This window comes from Solea solea, chromosome 8 (assembly GCF_958295425.1).
Source record: "Solea solea chromosome 8, fSolSol10.1, whole genome shotgun sequence".
Taxonomy (NCBI): Eukaryota; Metazoa; Chordata; class Actinopteri; order Pleuronectiformes; family Soleidae; genus Solea; species Solea solea.
Genome location: NC_081141.1, coordinates 14,164,286 through 14,189,002, shown reverse-complemented (window position 1 = coordinate 14,189,002; position 24,717 = coordinate 14,164,286). Strand labels below are relative to the sequence as shown.

Here is a 24,717-nt window from a genome sequence, read left to right as displayed (position 1 = left end):
CTGCTGCTGTGTACACACAAACACTCCCTCACGCAGGTCTAACATTGCTTAACAGAGCCACAGTATACTAATAATGTTACATTATCTGTTCTCTTCACAAAGACCAAACACAAGCAGAATAATAACGACACACATGCAAATCACCGTAGGTTACACACTGCAGATTTAAAAGACAAGGTTTTCAGTTCTGAAGGATGTTAAATAATTTCCTCTTGAGAGACAAGAGTTAGATCTACTTTAAATCTAGATTATTGTAGATCAGTCCTCACTTTGTCTCTCTCTCTCTTTTTTTTAGGGCAGTTACACATCACCTGAGCACCAGCATCAGCGAGTCCTGCATTATACCAGGTTCCAGGTTGACAGATGAAGCAGCCAGTGCTTTTCCATCACTGTCCCTGAGCTGTACGTGTGTCAGTTTGTCAGCTGGGAAAGATCATGATGAAGTGTTTACAGGACTCTTCAACTATCTGTTAAGTTCACATGCAGTCAACACAAACACAAAAAACCTAATGTAAACTAACAAACATTTATCTCTAAATATCAAGTTGAAATCCTGGACTCAGAGCAACATAAGACATCTTTCATACCCAATGCAATAGCTATAGTCCTTTTGTGAACATCACTGTATAATCTGTATTTTTTTGTTTATCTCTTAGTTGTATTGTGATGTGTAGAAGCTGTACAGAAGCTGATAGAGACTGTAGCTACAGTTCCAATTTTCTTTGAACAATTTATTTTAGAGAGGAATACAAAAATGTAGACATTTAAAAACACGTCTTTACTGACATATGGTTAAGAAATAATAATTAGGTTTGTCTCAATAAGAACAACAGACAAATACGCATACGAGAGCAAAAGATTGGGGAAATAACTTATGCCAATGGCAGCACAAGTCTGACGGCACTGATGAAGAAACTGGAGAGGCTGGAGAAGGTTTTCACATATTACATTACTGTGTTTTTAAATAAGAGAGCCAACACACAGCAGAGTTATGATGAAGGGCTGCATATGAAGTGTACAGACACAACACATTAAGTAATGTCAGTGAACCTAATACAGACACATTCATTTACTACTCTGAATAGAAAAGTTGCAGGTTAGTTTTGAGTCTGAACTTTTTGTTTGGCACTAATATTACAATCATGCAGCAGCATGGAACTTTAATACAACAGCTTGATCCTAGAGAATGGCAGGTTAATTTTGTACCTGAATTGTGTTAGTCTGACTTCTTGCATATATATTTACAGACTGAAAGACAGAAAAAAGGTTTCTAATTCTAGATTCTACAAAACTGAGCACAGAATCTGGACAGTACCTAGTTCTTAGCCAAACATTTCACACTACAAACATACACTCTGCATCACTAGACTGAACCCAGTGAAGACACTGAAGGTCTGACACCATTCAGAGGTAAAGGCTTCTAAATGACCAATATAAAAAAAATAAAAATAAAAAAACTTTTGAAGTTTTTAAGTTAAAATACGCTCAAATGAGTCTTGAAAGCAAAATAAGTTGAACATTGATTTAACAGAAGCTTGGCCTTAAGAAAAATGCATGATTTGTGCAAATATTTGTTGTAAACATTGAAGTCTAATGTTAAAAATCCTGCTTTAGTACTGTTGTCACTGACAGTACCACAAATCAACAGCTAAACAACTGAAACATGTCATTGTCATCAAGCATTTAAATATTAAAAAGATATGTTTTTGACGCTGCCTGATTCCTCAAAAACGACTGATTTCTGTGACCATTACATTACATTTTGGAGGAGATACATTACGTGGCTGGACAAAGGAACTTGTTTCTACTTAAGTTTTATTTTGTGGAATAGTGTTGACGGCAGTATGTGCTATGAAAAGTGTTTTTGCAAGAATAAAAAAATAGTCGCGAGCTCCTGGACACCTGATGGATGGATGCTTGGAGGGAGGAGAAGGATGATGGACAGGTGAAGATGAAGATGATGTGATCCCAGGCTCCTGGTGGGTCTGCAGGGAGGTGGCAGTATTGATGGATGTCGGGGGATGGGGGGGCATCAGTGTGCTTCAATTTCTACTCCTTTTGACTCTTTTACTCATCTGTTTTCATCTTCATCTGCGCCTGCATCTGAGCGATCATCTCCTGCATGCGTCTCAGCTACAACAGAGAGAAGAAATTTAAAATAGGTTGCCATGTTCATGTCTTCACACAGTATCGAAAAGAGACTCTGGACCAGCAGCAGCAGCACAGAACAGCTCAGCCAACTTTAAATGTGGTAAAACAGAGCCAGGACAATGAGGACCTCATGCAAAGATCACATCAAATCAGCCATGAAGGATAAAGATATGTTTGACTTGTTTAAATTTATTGCATAAGGTATCAAAATTTAACCCAATCTAATTCCACTAGCAAGTCTGAATACAATCGATATACTGTTTACACATCTTCAGATTGTGCTCTATTATTTATAATATACTAGATTTCAACATCTAATTCATGTTTCCACACAAGCTCCATCACCATTGTTGAGTATCCTTGTGTGATTCGTTAAGTGTGCAGAGAATGTTGATGTACATATTGTGTGACCATGTCTTAAGGTGAACTGTAATGAAGGAACAAACGAAGAAAACAAACATGATCTGCAGAGACAATTAACACCACATAAAAACATCTAATGAATTACTGTTATACTTAAAGTTATATCAGTACAGTTATTATGGCTGTAACAGAAATGAAAGGAGCCGTTTCAGAATGAAGGAGGCATAAAATGTGTGGTGTGAGGTGAATTAAGCCACAGTGGGACCATAAATAACTCAAAAATGCTTCACACAGTCAATGAGTTTTCAGTTAAACCACTGATAGTTTAAAAAACGCATGGGTCACAGTTTAACAATAATGCTTTCTTTGACGTCTACTGCCATCTAGTGGCTGAGGACATACGTTTAAATTGTTGTTATTCAACCTTTTTTCACATTTCTTGTGTTTGGGAAATGAATATAGGTCAGAAATTCCTCAATTAAGCCTCAAACACATTAGATTTTAACTTAACCCAAAGTCATCCATATTTACAACTACAATGTACACTGACCATGTTGAATAAATACAAGTATTTATTCAACTGTGTTTTTGAACAGACATACAAATTAATAGATTGTTCAGCTGCCCTATTTTCCCTTATGTAATTATTTAGCTACTTTCACTGAATCATTTCAAGTGTTGGGAGTTACAGAATAATGAATGAAGCGAATACAGTAACAGTATTTCCTCCGATTCAATACAAAAACAAATTAACTACAGTCTTTGCAGCTTAATATTTCAGGTTCCCTGTATTCCTGAGGTCATTCCCACCATAAACTGGGCCAGGACATCCAGGCAGGAAGTGATGGCATATCCTGCCAAGGAACACTGTTTACAAACTGCTCCGCTGCAACATGCCCTCTAACTACACTGCTCTGCACTGCAGCAGTAACACAAACAGGGCAATCAAAAGTATTCAGGAAACTGGTTATTGCCCGATGACGTGCAGGCTCCATGGTCCACAAGGAAAACAATACAAATGGAAGATAGTGGGCTGAAAATAAATACGACTTAACTTTTTTTTTTCTTTTCAGTACAGCCAAACAAAATCTTTGGCTGAATACCAATTTTTACAGGTGATGCGAAACCAATATCAGAACCTTGCACTACTACTACTACTTCTACCAGTATCAATATAAATCTATAAATATAGTCTTTAAACTCTTTTAAACAACAACAAAAGGTTATAATATGACATTTATGCTGATGCATTTACAACCCAACTATAATCAACCAATTCAAAAACATAAACTCCAAATGAGCTTTTCTGCCCAATTGATATTTGGTGGTTATTTTGCAAAACATGCAGCCATAATTTCAAATCAAATCTGTTCGGTATAAATCCATACTTTGAACAAACACATGTGGATTAGCTATAGGAGCATATTCTATGGCTTTTGTGGATCGATTTGCCTCGCATTCTTAATAAACAGAGACTAGTGAGCTTTTGAAAAAAGTTTTTACCTCTGCCTCTTTCTGGAGCAGGATCTGATCCTTATCCATCACATCCTCATCCACAGCCCTGCAGGAGAAATCAGATTAAATATTTGTAATCATTAAATGACTCATTTGTATTTGTATGAATTCTGCTAAAAACATGAGCATGAACATCTGCTGTTTAACTGATATGAATCTGTGACTCACCTGCCCGCTGTCTTCAGCCTCTCTGAGCGGAAGTTCTCATAATGCAGATCCTGAGTCACCTCCTGTAGGTCTTGCATGTGGGTCCTGCAACGGACGAATATGCAATGCTATCTTTACACACTAGAAGGCAGCAGAGATTTGATTCTCTGATCGACTTTTACAACCTGTTTAATGAGCATAATAGTACGTGAAGGTTCTGAAAGACTTCCTTTAAGATTTTCCAATTACTTCAGCAGTTTTATTACCAGGGGAAACTCACACAAGCATGGTGCGTAGTTTAAGGAAGTCATTGTGTTCGGGGTTCTCCACTTCAACGACTCCCCAGGGATAAAGACGACCACGAATCTTCTTCCCCTTCACCTCAATCAGCTGGTTGGAGCCAATCACAGCAAAGGGAATGCTTGCCTAAGACAGAAAAATTCAAGTCAGTGAATTCTCAGAAGAGAGACAGTGCTATATAGAAATAGATATGGAAAACTGAGGCAGAGAGGACTAAACGATGAATATGAGGAAATAGACCATCCGTCTCTAAACCAGCTCTAAACAGGTGTTATAATCAGTGAGACCCACACTAACCTTCAGGACTCTGGTCTGCTCCTTGAATTCCTCGTCCTCATCAGAGTCGGCGTCAGGTAGCTGATAAATTCTGATTCCATGCTCAGCGATCTCGTCCAGGATCTGAGGGGTAAAAACAAGGGGGTTAATATAGAGGCAGAGTGGTGACCCCCTTGTGACCTCCATGACGTGTTCCTTTGTCTTGAAAGCAGCAATGGTATCATTGCACCTATTACCAGAGAGACAATTTAACTTTTTAAAATTAATAAATTAATAAATATATATAATTTATAATTTAAACTGTGTTTTTATACTTCATTTTGTATATAATAGAACTTAGAATATGAATGTTTTTTCATGTTCCCCCCATTTTCCTACTTACACATACGACTACAGCTTTAATTCCAGCATAGCAGATACTTCTATATTTTATCAAAATACTACAATCATCTATACAAAGGGTAGACAACACAAAACTGCCATATGAACTAAATGGCAGCTGCCACTCTGAGCCATAAACAGAAAGTAAAAGAGTAAGACCGCCCTATAGGATAATAGCAGGGTGTGAGTGACTACCTGTTGTTGCAGCAACACATTTAATTAAAAGCACCCCATGAAGGAAAAGAGGGCCAACACAGAAAACGGTAGAGAAGTGAAAAATAATAACGGCCTGTGTGCATCTGTGTGTGTGTGAGAAACGACGTTCTCAACCTCCTTGAAGAACAGACTGCCCGGTGAAGAAACAAATTAAAACAAAGGAGTGTTCTTCACCGCTTCCCTCAGGGACAGATGTCCATATTTATTATTCTAAGGATCAAAGCTGCATTTTTCTTTTGTTTCTTCGGTGCAGACAGTCAAATCCACAATGAAGTCTTATGTCATGGAGCCAAAAAATGTCAAGTGTTGTTTTCCTGACTTTTGGTGGACTTTCATGTACTGTAGTGTATAATAGGACAGTGTTGAGTCAGCCAGGAGCCTAGGAAGTGAGCACAGGTTTTCCTACAGAGTGCAGCTCCTGTTTGAGCCCTTGTTATGACGGTTGCTTGTTTTCTTAGTGAGCTGTGTGAAGTGTGTATGAGATAGTGTGTGTACAGAGGAGAATTAGGTATTGTTGTGGGGTAGATCTAAAAACAAACAAGCTTTGCGGGACCCAGAAGAGAGCGTGACCCAGAAGAGAGCGTGACATGAGACCAGAGCCTCTTTTTCCTTCATTTACTGAAACACAATTTACAGAAGCTTTCACTATGGTAGCTGGATAAACATCACTCTGGTGGGGCAGAGCGTAGAGAGTTTTGGGACGTTGTGTGCTCAGTGGGGAAAATAAACATGTGCGATACAATGACAGGAAAAAAATCAAACAAACAACAAATGAGTCACATGAATACAAAATGTCAGATGAAATGCAATAAAATGGGGAAAGAAAATTCACTGGAAGGTCACAAAGAAATCAAGAATGTAACAAAGTATTATGAATGATAGGTTTCAATTAATATCCAGAAACATCATCTGGACATTGCACAAACGTGAGTCTGTCTGCCATCATCCGTTTCTAGACCCAACTAAGCCAAAAGCTGCAAAATGGCTGTTTACCTGAATTATTCTGTTCCATAACATGTGCTTAGTACGACCTGACACCTATAATCAAAAACTCCCAGGGATCATCAAATGTCAAAATCACAGCCTGCGTCAAATCCCTGTTGTCTCCCTCTGATTTACTGTACACGATGTAAGTCTTAATACCTAATGTTACGCCAGTCTCTCCTCATCTTTTCAGTTGTGTATTTTCATTGGCACAAAGATGTTGGCAGCCGGAGCCATTTTGACTTTATGATCATCCTGTCCAGCTATAATACACCCACCCCCACCACTCCCTGTGCTGTTATGGTTTGTTATGCAGCGTCCACCTAATGCTGCAAGGGCACTTGAGAAACAATGACACTCAAAACTCTGTGTAAGTATTAATTAGAAACGGAAGACAAAGATTTATCGCCTTATGTTTCTTGCTCACAATGTTGAGTACGAAGCATTGTTCGTGGAAATGTTCCGTCATGTCGGCAAGTAATGGAAAGTGCATGTGTGTGTGCATGTGCATATACTGTATGTGTGTGCTGGGGGGAGATGGGCAGCAGGTGAATCATAACAAGCCTGTGATTCAAGAGTAAAATCAGACTCATTCAGTTCCAGGAATAGCAGTATTTATGATAATGTAGTGGTTATTCATTGCACAAATATAGCATACCATAGATATAATTACACACAATGAGGTCATGACATGGATAAGCAGTTTTTTCTGCAGCTGCACAGCAGATATAACCACAACCTCAAATCATAATGTAGCAGGCTGCAAACCCATCATTATACGGATCAACCGTTTCATCAGGTCAACCTGCTGAGGGAATAATATTTTCAGGATTTGTTCATTCTGACAAACAGGCCCACAAAAATATGAATGACTCAAACACCTCTAAGCAAGGACAGATTAATTCTAGACAAACAACAGGGAAAACAAATAACTTACAAAGGAAAGAGCTAAAAGACAAAAGAGGGGATTGTGGTGATGGTGAACCACTGCCGTCCAGTCAGACTATTGCACAAACACACACTCGCAATTCACATTCAAGTTCTCTCATGTGATAACTGAGGACAGAGCTGAGCAAAAGTAAAAACAATCCGGGGAACAATACTTGGAAGTACAAACATGTACCGGAGCAGTCAAAGGAAATCTACAAATCCAGAGAGAGAAAGAAACAAAACAACCAAACTGCATCTTGAAACTCATAAGTTCTTATGAAGAAGGGGAGTGACATAACTATGCAACTGGCCATGGGAATTAAACTATGTATCACTGTCATTACAACATTATAAGTAGTAAGTAGTAGTAAGTAGTAAGTAGTCAGCTGTAAATTAGTTTTAAAATGTGTTCTATTCTAAAAAAACACCTTGAGGAACAAGCCCCCCGCCAAAGACTGAGTTTAATCCAGACCATGGTAGGCGCAAGTCCATTATTCTGAGTGCTCCCTGTTCTTTATGAGATTCCCCTAGGTCCAGCTGTGTGTCTACAATACATTGAATAAAAAGGCTTACTTTGTGTCATTTAATGTAGTAACTTTGAGCCAACACAGCAGGCAAAAGGGCAAAGACAGGGCCTTTGTCAGACAGCATCAGGAAATTTGAACGGAAAGCTGGCAGGAGAAGTTTGTGGAATTCACTATATTATAAGAAAATGTATTCTTTCTTTTTTTTTTAGGAATTTGGTTTGAAATATATTTTGGAACATACTTCAGTTGGAGGAATTCCATCTGTCCAGCAAACTATACTGTACAAGTTCTAGACAAGCAACACCATGGCCTCATCCCACTTTGAAGAAAGAAATACTGCAATTAATCAAATGTAATCTCTTGTTATAAATCTAGTTGTAGAAAGGAACAAAGCCTCTTGAGTCATAAGTACAGACTGTTTTATGTGTAGAGATAGCATTCCTAGAATATGAAACAAAGACAAAGTCTGCTCCAACACCAAGTTTTCTCCATTCAAAAATAAATTAGAAAATATAATAATTTGGTTAGGCTCTCACACAAGTCAGCTGCCAACAAATGTACTTATTTACACGCAGTGAGTACAAAGCTGTGTGTCACTGTGTGTGTGTGATGATGCAGATGACGCATTGAATGTGCCTCCATTACGGAAGTGCAGGAGAAACAACAGAGGTTTGGCAAACTGAGTAGGAAAATGTGATTCCTTGCTAGAACTTTTCTTTAGCTTCAATATTAATTTGCAAACCATGACGTTCATGGGAACAAATACTTCTCTCCCTCCAGGAAATGATTTTAAACTTACTGGCTCTAAGCGGAAAGGTGAGGGAGCCCCAACAATACCTGATCTCAGGGGGGTCGAATAGATTTAGACCGCCTACCAGCCTCAAACACAAACACACTTTTTCACGTAGACATAAGCATAGTGAACTGCTGCCTCACTACATCAACAGGTATAATCTGGTGTCGGGAGAAGGGAGCAGAGTTTAGGTATTACGTGCGAGGAGTCTCATAGGCCCAGTAGGTCACCACCACTGGGAGCTAGAGAATGGCTTCGCAAGAGAAGGCAGAAGTATATTCACATGTCTGACATCCAGAGAAATCTACAGAGCAACTCCCTCAATCATAGCAGCAAAGAGACAGTAACTTATCCAGTTAGAGTGTGAGACCAAGTGGTCAACCCAGACTAGTACAACTCCAGCAAGAACAGCTACATTTATTCAGGAGGAAAGTACCATTGAAACCCTACAACCTTGGTGACTAGAGGGCATCATACACGCAACAGTGATCAACACACACTCACATGTACATATTAACACGTACACACTCCCATTGTCCTGGCTAAGTATTAGAACAGTTAAGACCACCCACATCTCCTTCTGATCAAAGAGCATGGAGAGAAACAATTGAGCTATTCATGTAATCTTGTATTTGAGTAGGATTTTAAAGATTTTACCCACACATCATGACAAAGAGAAGGGTCTCAACAGTAAGACCGAACTGTGTACAAAATGTGACTCATTAGTGGGGAAGTTCAAAAAACATATTTTCAGGTTGGTCTTCGAAACAAGGAAACCTGCTGTTTTCACAGTGTGGTGGGTTTGTACTTTCTTTACTTGGGAGAATACGTTTGTGTGTAATAGAGCTGCTCATTCAAGGAGGCAAAAAAAATGCAGATGTATTGTTTTTAAATCTGTAGAGACTTGGACCATGCCCTGGCACAATGGCTGCTGGAGGGCAAAAAAAATAAATATACCCGCGTGTCTGCAACACTGGCAGGAAAAGCACAAGCTGACCAGGGACTAATACACTTATGGACAAACACACACAGGAGCAGTGAGAGAAAAATGAAGTAATCACCACTAAACCTTTTTGCCTGGGGGACCAGTATGGATGACGCACAAGGGAAAAAATATTAATGCAGTTGAATATCAAGCTTGCATAATTACATATAATTTATCACTTGGGTACACCTGTTGAATAATTTCCTTTACAACCTCAATAGCTGTTCTGTCCCCACAAGTTTACCCCTTTGTGTTAAAATTGCTTCACAAAATGCACTTTAAGAAAACCTGGTGACCACAGCGGCTGGTATAAGCAATGCAGCTTTACAGGCAATGTGTCCCATTGGGGTTGTAGAACTGGTTGACGTAGCGGTAATATGGTGGAGCAGCTGAGGGAGATAACAACCAGTGACACAATGAAGGGAAAACATAACAGTGCCATGGCCTGAAGTGAAATATGGCAGCTGAGGGACAAACACTGAGAAACAGAGGGTTCTGGGTGGGAGACAACAAGCAGAGATGGATGGGGAATATCAGCAGAAGAAAGGAGAGGAAGAAAGCTTTAAAAGAAGTGGTTGAAGAAACAAAGGGAAAGAAATCAAAGGCTAATGGGGCAAAATTATTGTCTGCAGCCTGGTGCGGGAATGCAGGAGGACCTGGGTTCTCTAGCTCTTGCCAACCTCTGGCTTATGAGAAGAGTCTTTAGTCTTCACACAAAAGAAAAAGAGGTATGAAATAGATTAGGGTTGAGGATTGTTGCAAAAATGACTCCTGTTAACTTGTTGTCATTATAAAAGGGTTAAATACAGCTTTAAATGCAGGGTTTTAAATGTTTGAGTATGATTTTCTTAGGTCTAACTTTCTACTATCGTTTTGAGCCATTTCATACAGAGTCAACTTTGTAATCCTGTCTACTATCTGAAACCTAAGGATATTCAGTTTACTACAACATGATACAAATACACAAGATCTAGGGCTCTAGCTTTAGGAACATTTTAAAGAAAAACACATAAAACTGTTATTTTACTTGTTCTCATCAAGATTCTAGACTGAACCAGCTGCATACTGCATGTCATCTACAGTATGTTGAAACAGAAAATAACCACTATAGCAATTTAAGACTTAAGCCTCACACAGGATATGACTGTAAGGTCCCAGACTGAGAGGATCAGCCACTCAATATACCCTCCTCAGGGAAACTTATGAGCTTCTGACTACAAAGACCCCCGTGAAGGAAATTGGCATTAAATAAAATTAAAAAAGAGGACACCAAGAGGCAGAGGAAGAAAGTATGACGCAGTTGAGTGAGGCACTGCCAGCAGAGGAACGTCTGGCAGAGGAATAAGCAGAACTAAATAGATGAAAGCTGAACTATGGGAAGTTGGTTCACTGGTTGTACGTGGGTTTATGCTGTAGAGGACAACAGGTTCTATCTCGTCAATGGTACACTCCTGACATATTGCAGGAAACTTTTATTATTCTCCACAAGATGTTTCCCCCTAATAATGAGAGAAAACACAAGTCAAGCCTCGAGAGGAGCAGGTCCTACTTTACTGAGAGACAAATGGCTTTTAAAACGGTGAGAAAGTACTCAACAAAAAAACAGAAACAAAGTAATAAATACTATGGGAGAAACACTGGGGGATATCAATCTTCCCCCAGCACTCGGCTTTCTGGCAGGTTCTTGGCAGCTGGTGCGCTGACCTCAAAGGAAGGCCTGTGCCCTGGTACACTGTACAGGACTGTATAGCAGGAGTCAGGCACGTATACCTAAGAGCCACTTCAATTAATCTGATCAAACCAACAAACACTCAAGCCTGATGTGTTTGTTCTACTGAGAGATACTTGAAAAGATGAATTGGAATTACAAAGATGCTCCACATTAAACCTACTATAGTTACATGGGTAGTAGAAAAACTGATTACTGATTCCATTAGGAAAGTCAGGAAATGAAAGAGCATGTTACACCCACAATTGTCTTGAATGGACCAAATGTACCTCATAGTTTAATAGTTTAATCAACATAGTGACATAGTTTCACTTTATAACATCTACCAATTAAAATCTTCTTTGTCAAACAAATGCCTCCTAATGTACATGGCTATATTTAAGATACTGTCAAAAACAATTAAATATCCATGAATTAAAGACAGAGACTTTGCTGGGCACAAAGGCATGACTGTGGAATCCCTTTATTCCCTCCTTTTTTTAAACAAATTGAGACGAAGATAAAAGTTGTATTTGCTAGGAATAACAAGCCCTCCTTAGGGAAATATAGTGCTAAATGTGGAGCAGATTGCTCAATTAACCCTGTGTATTTCCTGACAATAATGGGTTGTCCAGGAACTTACTGTCATTAAATACAGGCAATCTGAAATTTGAACATGTCTTTGTGTTTCATTCTTCTAAAACTTAAACTAGGAATGTATTTTGGGATAATCTTAACTTTCTTAGGGCAAATCAATAAACCTATTTATCCAGGTACTTGTGTGTGTGTGTGGTGTGGGTGTGCATCTGCATCTGTTTATGTGTGCGTGCAATTCATTTTGTTGAAGTCAACATTTAATTGGTCCTTAGTATACAGTGGGAAATGTCTGTTAAGGGTACACTTAGCGGAGCATGTGAACCAACTACTGGACAGATAGTGATGTGGATGATTCGAGGTTAGATCAGAGCGATACTGTTGTAGCATTTCCTACTCAGTGGCTACTGGCTACATTTTTACAGTATAAGATGTCCAACAATTAACTGAACGAAAAGGAAAACATGGCCAGAATTAAACAAAATGTTTGCCAAAAATCTAATCAAAACAGCTGACCTGCAGGCAGCTGCATTAAAATGCCAACAAGCTTGGGGACTTTCTATAGTTTGGGGAGGCGGTCAACACAGGCAGGAAACGTGTTTTTTGTTCATCTTAAGTGCCAGAGGAACACTCAGAAAGTTTGAGGAAGGTCAAAACACAAAACAACATGACAGAGTACAATTAAACTGGTGGGTCCGTGCAGTGAAGGAATTTCACCTTTGATGCTGGAGAAACTTATGTCCTGGATTATATACAGAATCATTCATCAGGTTCTCTAATTTTGATTCTGTGGCAGATGTTATATCCTGTTGTTTTAGGAAATACAAGAAGAAAAGTGTGTGTCCTCCAACTATGACCTCTTCTTTTCCTAAGATGCTGCATCAGCCATTTAAGCATTTTTGCTGTGGGGAATTTGAACTGAACAGACTTCCACAGCTGGACTCTGCTCAGACGACTGGCCTGAGCCTGCCAGACCACCAGCAAACGCGAACTGAATGGGAGGCAGGTGGGAGGTCTGGGCATGCAGGGGCAGGTGGCGAGACAGAATGACTTCCAATTAAATACACAGAGAAGAGAGCTGAGATGAAAAACTTGCAACTTAAGCCGCACACACTGTAAATATTTCCAACCGAGGACTGAACTAGGTACAGACAAATATGAAATTAAACCATCATCTGCCTTTTGGGTTGGCGGTATCTTTATTGGAGTAGCTTGTGATTGTGTTTAATAAGAACATCCACGTTAGTAATCTAAGCCTTGCTCCACTGAAAGATACTAATTTTAAAAAGTAGAAAAACACTAAATTGTTACATATGAGAAGCTATAGTCAAATATTTATTCATAACAATTACTCATACATTTTATAATGATAGATTAACTTATTAAAAACAGATTAAATAGTTTAACTTCATTTTAGAGCCCTCTGTGTGAAAAGCATGGTAATCAATAATACTGTAGTTTGTTAAAGTTTCAATTAAATAAGTGTCTTTTACTTTCTGCCACAAACTTCTGCAAAACCTGTAATATCTAAAGAAACACAGCCACTGTGTTAAAGAGGAAAGGAGGAGGGACAACCTAACTCATCCATGTGAGAGGTTATGAGCTGAAAGTGTTGCTGGGAGGAGTTTGTGTGTATGTTTAAATGTATGTTGTGTAGCACTGTCCTCGCCCCTTGGACAGCAGGAAGCTGAGGAGCGTGCAGGGAAGCAGACAGGAAGTACCTGGGACGGGTCGACACTGAATGACATGTGTTCCATCTACTGTATATTATAAAGACAAGAGTATTTTCCTTAATGTGCCCCTCCTACTGTTTCCTCTTTCATGTTGTTCCTCCCTTTTCAACAAACTGCTTGTTCCATCAAAGTATGTAAGGAATACATCACTGTCATTACAGAGGAATGTAAATATGCTTTATCACACAAACTCACGGATGCCTAATACTCCAAGCTGCCAAGAAAGGTGGAAAAGTAATTTTGTCTTTGTATTCAGTGGCCCTCTTTAGCTGAACATAAAGCGGGAATAAAAACCCACATCTATTTAGATATTTCACTGAATATTTATAATGTTCACAGAAAACAAGGCAGAGCTGTGTGTGAGTTTACAACAAACTCACCCTTCTCTTCAGGCGATCCCGCTCCCTCAGTGTCAGTGTGTCAGCCTTGGCAATGACCGGGACTATGTTGACTTTGCTGTGGATGGCCTTCATAAACTCCACATCCAGAGGTTTAAGACTGGGGAAGAAAAAGAGAAGAAAGAAAAAAAGAAAAGAAAGAAAAGAAGAAAATTAAGAAAAAAATGAACAAAAAACACATAGTAGTCAATTAGATTACAGTACAAACGTCTTGGGACAGCACCAGCTATGTTGTTTTTATGTCTGTCAAATTCTTTGATCATTGGCATTTGAATTGGAATGTTGTGACTGAAAATTGGTCTTATACATTAGCAAGCTATAAATTAATTTAACTCATACAACATGTGTATGCAATGCACATAAATAATAATAAACCTGGCGTAATCGCCTTTTTTAACAGCAGCTAATGTTAACATGAAACAGTAGGAAAACACAGGCTGTACCAATAACAATTAGGGTTCCACTCCAGTTTTAAGAAAGTCACAATGGAGCTATTGTTCAAGAGTAAGGGTCACACACCTGAAAAATGTATTATTTTAAAACTGCATGCATATTTTCTGGATGTGTTCCAATACAGTGACTGAGAAATAATTATACTGTGAGGTCATAAGAACATTGCTAGTAGTGTCAATGTAGAAACTGGACAAATGTTGGTGGTGTACAATTAAAAAAAAATTGTATTTGTTGCAACACAAACAGCTTAACCTGAAAGTAGGAGATTCATTATTTTAAAGATCTGAAATAACAAAGGGCCATATGGTTGGTGTAGTGGTTAGCACTCTTGCCTTTGCAGCAAGAAGACCCGGATTCGAGCCCTGGTATACACCATAGGTGTGATTGGCCCTTCGATGGACTGGCAGACTGCCTATTGCCCCCTGCGACCCTCCAATGGAGGACAAAGCAGTAGATGATGGATGGATGAAATAATAAAGTTCTCCCTTTAGGGTATCAATTGTCACACAACACTATGCTCATTTTAAACTTATGTAAAAAATTAATAACAATTAAAAATCATTTCATTCTCCAGCATGTAGTGTTTCCCAATGAGTACAAATCATGCACTGTATATTGTGCTATGTTCCATTTACTTCAGGTTATCCTGGATGTTGGCACGATGACCTGAAATTGGAAATAATATGTAATTTATGGTCACAGTAGTCTGTACAAGAGTGTGTTTATTTGTTTGTTTACCCATGTCCAAATGGGGATATGAAGTAGAAGCAGCAGTGCACCCTGTTGTCCACTATGTGTCTTCGGTTCAGCCCGCTCTCATCATGGAGGTATCGTTCAAACTGATTGTCAATATACTGGATGATGGTCTTGAAGCTGACATCAGAGGCACATGAAGAGAAATGGTCAAAAGCCTCTTTAATGAAACACACAAACAACATAACAAAGAAAGTCTGCTCCACCATTGAAACGATGACTGTCAAAAAATGCTAAGTAAATCAAGCAATAAGTTGAGAAGGAAACTGAGTTTAATATTCTTTTGGACTCCAGCAATGAGTCAGTTGAATGATCATATATATGGTGTGATGACAAAAATGATGAAGCATTAAATGACTGAATGGCTAAATGTCTTCTATGCAGGCTTCTTATCAACTTTGGTTCAGTGTAATTATGAGTCAGTTTTTATCGTTGCACATCTCTTTTGAGGCCTTCATAGAAAAGTGTATGAGTTCAGTAGTGTAAAAATAGAGTACAACCAGGGCAAGCAAGATACTGGACTAAAAGGCTTGATGGACACCACTGGGCTGATTAGGTAAACACACAGTTCGTGGAAATCTAGACACAGAGAATGCAGAGGGAGGAGAGATGGAAAAAGGAGTTTGGGATGAAACGAGAAAGGGAGTTGTACAGTAGAGGTCAGATGGGAAATATGAGACACTGTTGGACAGGAAGCATTTCTTAATGTGTTATCACTTCTCACTCCTCTGCAGCACATAAACACACCAGTCTTGGCTGTTGATGGCATCACCATATCCAGGGGTGTCAACCACAGTGAGACGAAGCTTCACTCCTCTCTCCTCGATTTCCACAGTTGATGCCTCAATCTGCACCGTCCTCTCAATCTTTTCTGTGAAGTGGAAGAACACGGACATAAGAGTCACAAAAGCTTAAGTGATACCTGCGGGAATTGTATTATTTAATGTTGTGAACTATGAAAAAGTAATAATAATAATAATAACAACAACAATAATAATAATGATAATAAATTATTGACTTAATAAAATGTATGCAAATGTGCTAGAATGCCTTCACTGATGGTAGCATCAAAGAGGAGACAGATGAGAACTCTTGTTTTTGCCTGGGTGCACATAAGCCATTGAACTCATACAACCATAACAGGCTTCAAGATGAAAAAACAAAACAACAAAACTATGGTTTTGGTCTTATTAAAGGACTATATGCTTTCATACTGCATACATATATAAAAGCTGCCACGAAGGGCATGGATAATTGTTTTTAAGCAAACAAGTCCTAATCTAAGTCAAGTCATAAGAAGGGCAGGGTCATATTGAGACTAAGACATTCTTAACATTCCTCTTTAAGTACAGCACTGCTGGAGACACTGCAGCAGACATTTCTCTATTATTACAGTGTGTATATTTGCGCATGTTATTTTGTGTATGGGTGTGTGTGTGTGTGAGTGTGTGTTTGTGTGTGTGATGTACTAGGGAGTGTACCTGCAGCACCAGGGATGTAGCGTTCAGGATAGAGATCAGTGAGAAACAGGCTGTTTATAAGTGTCGACTTGCCCAAACCAGACTCTCCTGAAAACCAAAGAAAATGGAGAATAAATCTTTATACTGAAAAAGAATCATACATCTGCCTAATGTGTCTATTAAAGCAACATTAAGAGTACTCACCTACAACCATTAGGGTGAATTCAAAACCTTTTTTCACAGATTTCCGGTGCACTTGGTTTGGGAGGTTAGCAAACCCAACATAACCTGCTGCATCTGGGAACTTTAGAATACAAAACAACTATGTTCACAATAAGGGTCAGGAACAATTAATGGGGAAGTACTGAACTGTCAACAAATATGGAATGGCTTAATGATGTTCCTCACAGTTTACTGACCATCTCTCTCCTGACATGTCCCTCATTTAATTCATCAAATTTAGCATGTTGCTAGTGTAAAGGTGAAAGTAAAATTCATAATAATAAAGCACCTAACTAATACCCACTGGTCATAATGAAACCAATTTATACAGGATATACTTTCTGCATGTGATAGTGTGAGTGCATCAGATTATAATTCCTTCGTCATTACTAAGCCAATGTGTCATAGTGCTGTGATGTGATGTAATGAGATGAAATATCTGCCTTACTTACCTTCCCCTTTTCTCCAGATTGAGACATCGCTACCGTTTACTGGATGTCTGACAAGCTCCTGGAGGAAAAAATAAAAGCAGTCAGTGAAAACAGAAATCTGTAGTTCAGGTTAACTAGTAGCAAATTCATTCTTTCACAAATCCTAAAGAATTTATTTAAACATTATTTTACACGTTTTTTTTGTTTGTGCCAAGATAAGCTTGTATGTGATAAAATACGTTATGGCTGCTAAAAAAATTAGCAGCCATAACGTTAAGATGTGAGTTCTGTCCATGGACAACCTTAGACTAAACTTTCCTAAACACAGAATCTTGAAATCAACTCTATTTTCAGAACCTTTGAAGCCCATTTATTTATGATAAATGTGACATTTTCAAGATTAAGGTGAACAGTTACGTGCAAATATGGGTACTTCATCATACCGATACATATATAGTTTTTTTTTTTTTAAATAAATATTGCATGAAGTGATTTCCTCATAGACTCAGTTGATAGGTGACATGATACAATAATGGTATCCATACAGCTATTTGTTGGCAATCATCCTTACATCAGTCATTTTGTGACTTGGGCATTGATCATAAACTCTGTGTACTCAGACTGCTTACACTGTTAACTGAAGAATTGTGCACATTGAATACGTGTTGAAACATTTATTCAAGCTGGTGACAACACAGTTCCAACACTATCACATGGAAAGAGCAAAGATTAAGGGCTCCAGGCAACAAGTTGGTTCCCATACTCCACTTTAACTCCGACACTCATGCATAGCCCATGCACAAGCCCAAATCTATGACCCTAAGCAGACGACAGAGAAACAAGCTGGCTTGATAAATTAGCCACATAATGACTGAGCAGGAAGAACAGGCTCCATTTTATCGCCAAAACACTGATCCTTGACAGGTGGAGTGTGATAAGCATTAGAAAGTGGCAGGCAGGAGTGTGCTGCCAAATGGAGATGCACTCTGGTTACGTAATGGTAGCTGGCAAAAAAAGGAAGCATGGGAACCTGAAGTGACCTTCCTCATTTGTGGACACTATGGGACCCATTTCACACTGTTGCGTGCATTTGATGGCAGTCAGGGGGCCCTCTGTATCTTAATGAAAGAGGGCAGAGATCTCTCACACTGACAGGGTAGTTTCATCAAGCCTACAGGGGGAACAATGGCTGTTTATCCTTCTGGTTCCCGAAGCCTTTCCTATACAGAGCTGCTCAGCTGGGGAGGAGGGAGAACACGTGCCTCACCCCTGATCACCTTCAGAACTGGCCATATGCAAGAAAGCCAAAGGAGACAACAGCCATTTGGGGTGAAGAGTGCCAGGCTAAGGCCTCAAGGTCTGTACAAGTCTAAAACACTGAAGCAATAAAACAGTACGTTGATGCAAATTTAACACAAGGTGAATAAAGTCAATTAGTGGACCAAAAATAGCATAAATAGTCAGTAGTTTTCAAAGTAATGTGGTAAAATAACAATAGGTAGAGCAAGCTCTACTCTTAATAGACCACATGCCACTCCATATCATGTGCAATATCACCAGTGTAATTTAAAAAGTGCAATAACATGTGCAATCCCTGGCAACATTTACTACTAGGCAGTTGCTCCGAGCAATAGTTCAATATGAGATCCTTTGGGCCTCAATTGTTGGGTAAGAAAGTTGAAGCTTGTTGGTTCTGGCACGAATAGCCTTCGCATGAGTTTGTTTACAGTGGATCGCAGGTTGCGATCAGGCTGGCGGATGCACCCCAACCAGAACCAGCACGTTCTGGTTGGGGTGCTTGCAGCAAGATGCCGGAAGTCTTGATTATAGTCAGGGTCCGCCTTATGCCAGCCGGCCTGGCACTACTCTCATCCGTCAGTTGCAAGACAACTGTCGTTGGAGACTTAAAGGTTCCAAACCCTAGTAACCCAACGCTGCTCAGAGAGTGAGTTGTTATGGTCACCTGTGCACTTTTTATAGGTTTCAGGTTGGGGTGCACTGATCCGACGCACGACCTCCCCACTCTGCCTGGATGCAGTTTAGTGTCATACCCAGGACACCGTAAATATCAAACACATTCTGTATACAGTATATACTATAATTTTACAATCTAACTAGCAAATAGGTTTCTACATTGTACATTCATAAATATGAAAATGCATGTTTATTATTTATTACCTTTGCCTTGAATGGCAAGTTAAACCTTAGCAAACCTACCATGACTGCAGATTTCCCTATTATGGGACTAATAAAGGATTATCTTATTTTACAATAACAAAGACTCATTTGTTTTAGCTGTTGAAATATTCCTATTTGCTTTCTTTATTTTTTATAATTTAATTCATATTAAGAAATATTTTTAGAAATAGGACTGAATATATAATTTGGGTGTGATGGATATTTTTTCTCAGTTTTCTGCTACTTAAAAAACAAAGGGTCATGAAATTGGGCCATTGATTTAGTCAAGTTGGCAGTGAAACCATTTGGCTCCAACATTTTGATAAATCATATTTCATGAGTCAGGGCAATGATACAGAGTCAAATAGATTTTTTGTCCCACCCTAGTGATAAATCAGAAAAAAAAATCAGATGATGAAAGTCGTATGGTTATAACCTCTGAGGAACATGAATGTTTTTACAGAATTTATGCTAATAGATATATTACTAGAAAAAAATGGGACCTGCTTGGGGTCAGGATCATTCTCTGGGTACAATATTTATGTCTATCGCATTATAATCCTTCCAGTGGCTGTTGAGATATTTAATAAAAAACAGAAATGTGGTATTAGAGAAGAAGTCAAACTTTTCAAACTGCATCAAAGTGTTGGATGGCTTGACAAACCAAGCTCCACTGCTATCAAGCCACAACACAAAAACTAGTTAAGTGTTTTCATTGTTAATGAACATCAAAGGTAATGTAGCAGCCCACACAAGTGTAGCCATGTGTGTCACATATACACAACCCGATCATTGTGCCTTGACAGGCTCTGTGGGAACCAACATTAGTCCAGCAGCAAATTAATTAAAGTGTTCTAATACCGAAGCAGTAATATCACAAAGACAACACTACAGGACAGACAGGCGGGAGGCACACTTGAATAATACTCTCTTAATAATGGCCATTTAATCGCCCATGCTGCTGAGCTGCTTACACACAACTTTCGATGTGCGAGACGTGGGGTTGATTAAAGCATTTGAGCCAAAAGGGAAAAATGTCACCTTAATAAAGCCAACGTTGTTGGCATGTAATACATTTACAGTTGATTTATTGTCTGGAGTACAGCCATAAAAAGCCAGCCGTGCCATTCACCTTCCTGACAGGCAGGGTCAAGGGTTCACACACTCACTTTCCATGGATAAAAGACTGTTTTTACTGGAAACACTAATGCAATGATTTCACACCATGGATTATTTGGTGAACTCAGTGGCATCACAGCAGTTATGGTCATTTACTGGCAAGTGAATACAGCAACAGAGCTATTCAGTATAAAAAAGTTGTGTGTGTATAGTCTCTCACACACACACACAAATCTTAGGCATAAAGAATCAAATTGTTATTCTAACACAGCTGCTTCATGGTATATTTACATACTTTTTCCCACCAAATGCTTTTTAAAGTAATGCTGAAACAGACAAAATTAATGTCTCCAACAGTTCGTTTCAGTCATACAGACACAGCAGAAACCAGAAGCTAGTTGGGAATCTGGTATTTTTCATCAGATCCGGAGATGTATTGTGTTATATGTACAATAGATACCAGTCAAATTCTGTTCTCTTCATTGTTTTTGATATGGAATAATGCAATCCCTTTTGTGCCATTAACTGATACGCCCTTTCTTTGTGAGAACCACATCTTGGTGCTTTATAAAGTAACAACAAGGCTCATAGTGGATGAATATAACATGTAGATTAGTCATTTTTCTATCACCATGCAGTCAGTTCAACATCACACAGACATAATGGCTGAATGAATCCACTAATTGCTCAATTAAAATAAATAAGGCATCAAAGTTATTTCTAACGTATGTCTCTTAGTGGATGACAAGCTCTTGCTGTGTAACATCATCATTCAAATCTTTGTCATAATAGTGCAGCAGGTCCACTTGGGTTTGTTGACATGAATGAAGTTTTGATACTCTATTCACACCATGTGAATCATAAGAAACATCTCCTTGTAGTTTAAAATTGTGCGACGGATGACTTCCCCAGCGCTTCAGTGTCGGCAAGTGTTTGTGAGATAAGGTCACAGGAAGGGGAAAGGTCCGACTGCGTTTAAGGTACTGGATGAGAGAGACTTTAAATTCCAGGGATGTTGTCCATCAAATATCAAATTTAACTGTGTCCGACCCTGGGGAAAAAGGCTAGGTTATTTGTGTAATTAAAAGGATAGCTGCCAGCCTGAGATTACAGCAAACCCAGTCTGATATGCTGCCCCTACTGTTCACAACTCAGCAAGAAAGGAAGTGAAATCTGTATGTTTTCACTGAGCCAAAAACACAAGCAAAGATGGATGATAATTCTTCAATAGTGGCCCTCCGCCACATCTTAGACAGAAACATAATGAAAATGTTATTGTTTCCCACTGTTATTGTTAAGTTGTCTAAACAAAAAAATTATTTTGCGCAAATTTTACAATCAAAAAGGTCAAGAATTGACTGGATGTTAGCAAGCCATTTCAAAGGTCAGGAATGTTACACAATGGCACTTACAGGAAATTGGTGAAACTTAATACTTTGAATGGCACATCGGATGCAGATTTTACATGACACTGATGTAGAGGGAGGTGGGGCCAGCAGAGTACAATGTCTGTGGAGGAGTGTACTGTGAAGTTATGAACTATGACAATGGGTACTCAAAAGAGTGTTTTTACAAGGTTTTACAAATAATATAATATGTATACAGCAAAAGGTAAAAGTCAAAGACTACATTTATCATAAACACAAAAATGTTATACTTTGACCAAATATACACTTATATTTGTGATACTGCATTTCTTCACTAGATCAAGCTATTCACCATCTGTTTTTCAACATTTAAAGGGAACACCTGGTTACTGACATATGGCCTGGTTTTATTACCTCCGCTAAGTAGGTTGTGTTTTCGGTACTTGTCTTTGAAAACAATAACTCAAAATGAAAATGACAGATTTGTCTAACTTTCCTGGGGATGTAGGCTATGGCTTTAAGAAATGATTAGATTTTGTTGGTGATTTGGTAACCTGTATTTAACACTGTGGGAAGCGCCTACCAATGAGGAAATGCTTCAGGCTACTTTGGAGCACAGATTTGTGAAGATGAAAGTTAGTATCCAAGGAGGAGATTATTTAGGCAGTAATTTAGATACAGATATTGATTCAGGAGTTTACTGACACTGTGGGAAACATAACAGCCTTGGCAGATAATTTCTCGAGTTTAATTTATGGATATGTATGATCTGCCAATGTATTTCGGCAGTAAAACATTATAAGTGAATCCATCGCATACATGGCAAATGTATAGAGAACATAGAAAACACTGCTGAGCCTTGTTCTACCTCCAGTAATGGCTTACCCACTTGTCTAAATAGTTGTTTGGAATACCTGAAGAATGTAAACAGTTAAAATGGACAACTGTGACAAAAATTAAACAGAGTGTGCTTCAGTTTTAAACGTGTGTGAAGGCCTCTGGGTTTGCAACAGTTGGGTGTCCAGTCCACCACACCCAGTCTGTCAGACACTGACCGAGTTTACCAAGCGACAACTGGGGCAATGACATTACAGTGTGTGTGAGCAGCTTTGGTAAAACACCAGGCGTCCTTAAACAACATTTAAACACATTTAATATATGTAGTTTGGCTTTAACACAGCACTAAAAGTTAACATGTCAAACTTTGGCATGCAACAGTTGTCAGCGCGGTTGGTGTCCTGTTGCCAGTTCGGTTTAAACAGACAATGCGATGACTCTTCTGCCTTCTGCTCCGAATAAACTTCCCAGCCTTTTTAAAAAAACGATATCGACAAAGCACCGAACAGAGCCTTACCTCAGCGTAACTTTGAAATGTCGTTAATTTATCAACAGGGGTTTTTTGACTCTCGCCGCTGTCCCAGCCCAGGAAAGGAAACCCGGAAACCGTTCCCGAGAGTCCGCCCTCGTCCCTCAAGTTTTAATTACTAACGACCATCGTGCTGCGCCACAAACGCCATTGCGGCTCAAAGACCGGGGCGGCTGAGCCTCAGAGATACATTGTTTGTCAGATCCAACATGGCCGCTCGAGTGGAACAGTTTCTTCAACTGGTTTCTCTCTGCGCGCCGACATAAAACAACATATTAAATATGATTTACATAACACTTTAGAGTATTGGCGTGTTCCAGTTGTAGTTGGAAGTCAGAATTTCTCAACTCCAACATAGGCCTAAGATTCTAAAATGAATGCCACTGGTACAAAAACTGCTACTTTTATTGTTAATTGCACTTCTGTCTCATTTGTTTTACAGTAAATCAGTCCTACACATGCACTGTTCCATTTTTGTATACATGGACCCGATACGCTGTTTGTGTGTGCAAAATACACTGTTCTCAACTTCTCAACTGGAACATGGTCAACTCGGTCAAGTTCCAACAACTGGTGTAAAGGAAATGCACCATAAGCCTTTACTTTACTTAGGTATGGGCTTTGTTTTATGATGCTGTGCTGCTATAATTAGCCCCAAATCAAAAACCTATAAACAAAAAAATAACATCCTTTCTAATGCAAATGCCATTCTAGCTCCCTGATACTTGTTATAATCTGCGTCCTCACCATGAGATGTCACAAATTCTTACACACCTTTAAGTCATCCTTTATAATACTTTTCTAAAATTATGATTCCAGACTCTCAATAATAATTAGGGCTGCAACTAAAGATTATTTTCATAATCGATTAATCTGTCCATTATTTTCTAGATTAATTGAGCACTTGTTTGGTCCATAAAATGTAAATGTAAAAAAAAAATTTGACGACGTTATCAAATGTCAGATTTTGTCAACAAACAAATTATTTGGTTTTAATGATTTCCTTATTATATGGAGCAAAGAAACCAGAAAATATTCACATTTAACGCTGAATAAAATTAAATTTTGTTTTAAATATTGAAAAACACACTCTAATAGTTGACGATTCATTGAGTAATCAATAAATAGTCGATTCATCAATTTTCTGATTTTCCATTCCCTTTTAAAAGTTTCATATTAATTTTTCATCTTTGTACTGATGCTATTATCAACTGAAACTGTTACATAACTCCCCCTATTTTCATTTTTAAATGTTTCTATCAGCGAAAGGATCAATCGATTTACCAAGTAATGAGTTTTTGAATTTTTGAAAATAATTAAGAACAATGTAGAATTTATAGAACATTATAGAATTAAATAATTTCAAA

At 38.7% G+C, this 24,717-nt stretch overlaps 1 protein-coding gene across 1 annotated transcript; it reads right to left on the bottom strand.

The window, feature by feature from the left end:
• Positions 1-705: 705 nt before the first annotated feature.
• Positions 706-23,489, bottom strand: zgc:63587 (uncharacterized protein LOC393431 homolog). Its single transcript, XM_058635534.1, has 12 exons — positions 23,339-23,489; positions 17,342-17,399; positions 16,872-16,971; positions 16,689-16,775; positions 15,955-16,078; positions 15,193-15,327; positions 13,984-14,101; positions 4,774-4,875; positions 4,457-4,602; positions 4,198-4,281; positions 4,018-4,075; positions 706-2,133 (listed from the first exon to the last, which is right to left on the bottom strand). The coding sequence occupies exons 2-12, from the start codon at positions 17,366-17,368 to the stop codon at positions 2,068-2,070; spliced, it is 1,047 nt and encodes a 348-aa protein (XP_058491517.1). The 5' UTR covers positions 17,369-17,399; positions 23,339-23,489; the 3' UTR covers positions 706-2,067.
• Between the last annotated feature and the right edge of the window lie 1,228 nt (positions 23,490-24,717).

Bases quoted from the DNA above. Each gene is read 5' to 3' on its own strand.
- zgc:63587 (XM_058635534.1), bottom strand. From the start codon at position 17,368: ATGTCTCAATCTGGAGAAAAGGGGAAG. The intron at 16,079-16,688 runs GTACACTCCCTA...TCCACTTCACAG, and splicing joins CTACATCCCTGGTGCTGCAG to AAAAGATTGAGAGGACGGTG. The intron at 14,102-15,192 runs GTAAACAAACAA...TTTCTTCCCCAG, and splicing joins ATATCCCCATTTGGACATGG to TCTTAAACCTCTGGATGTGG.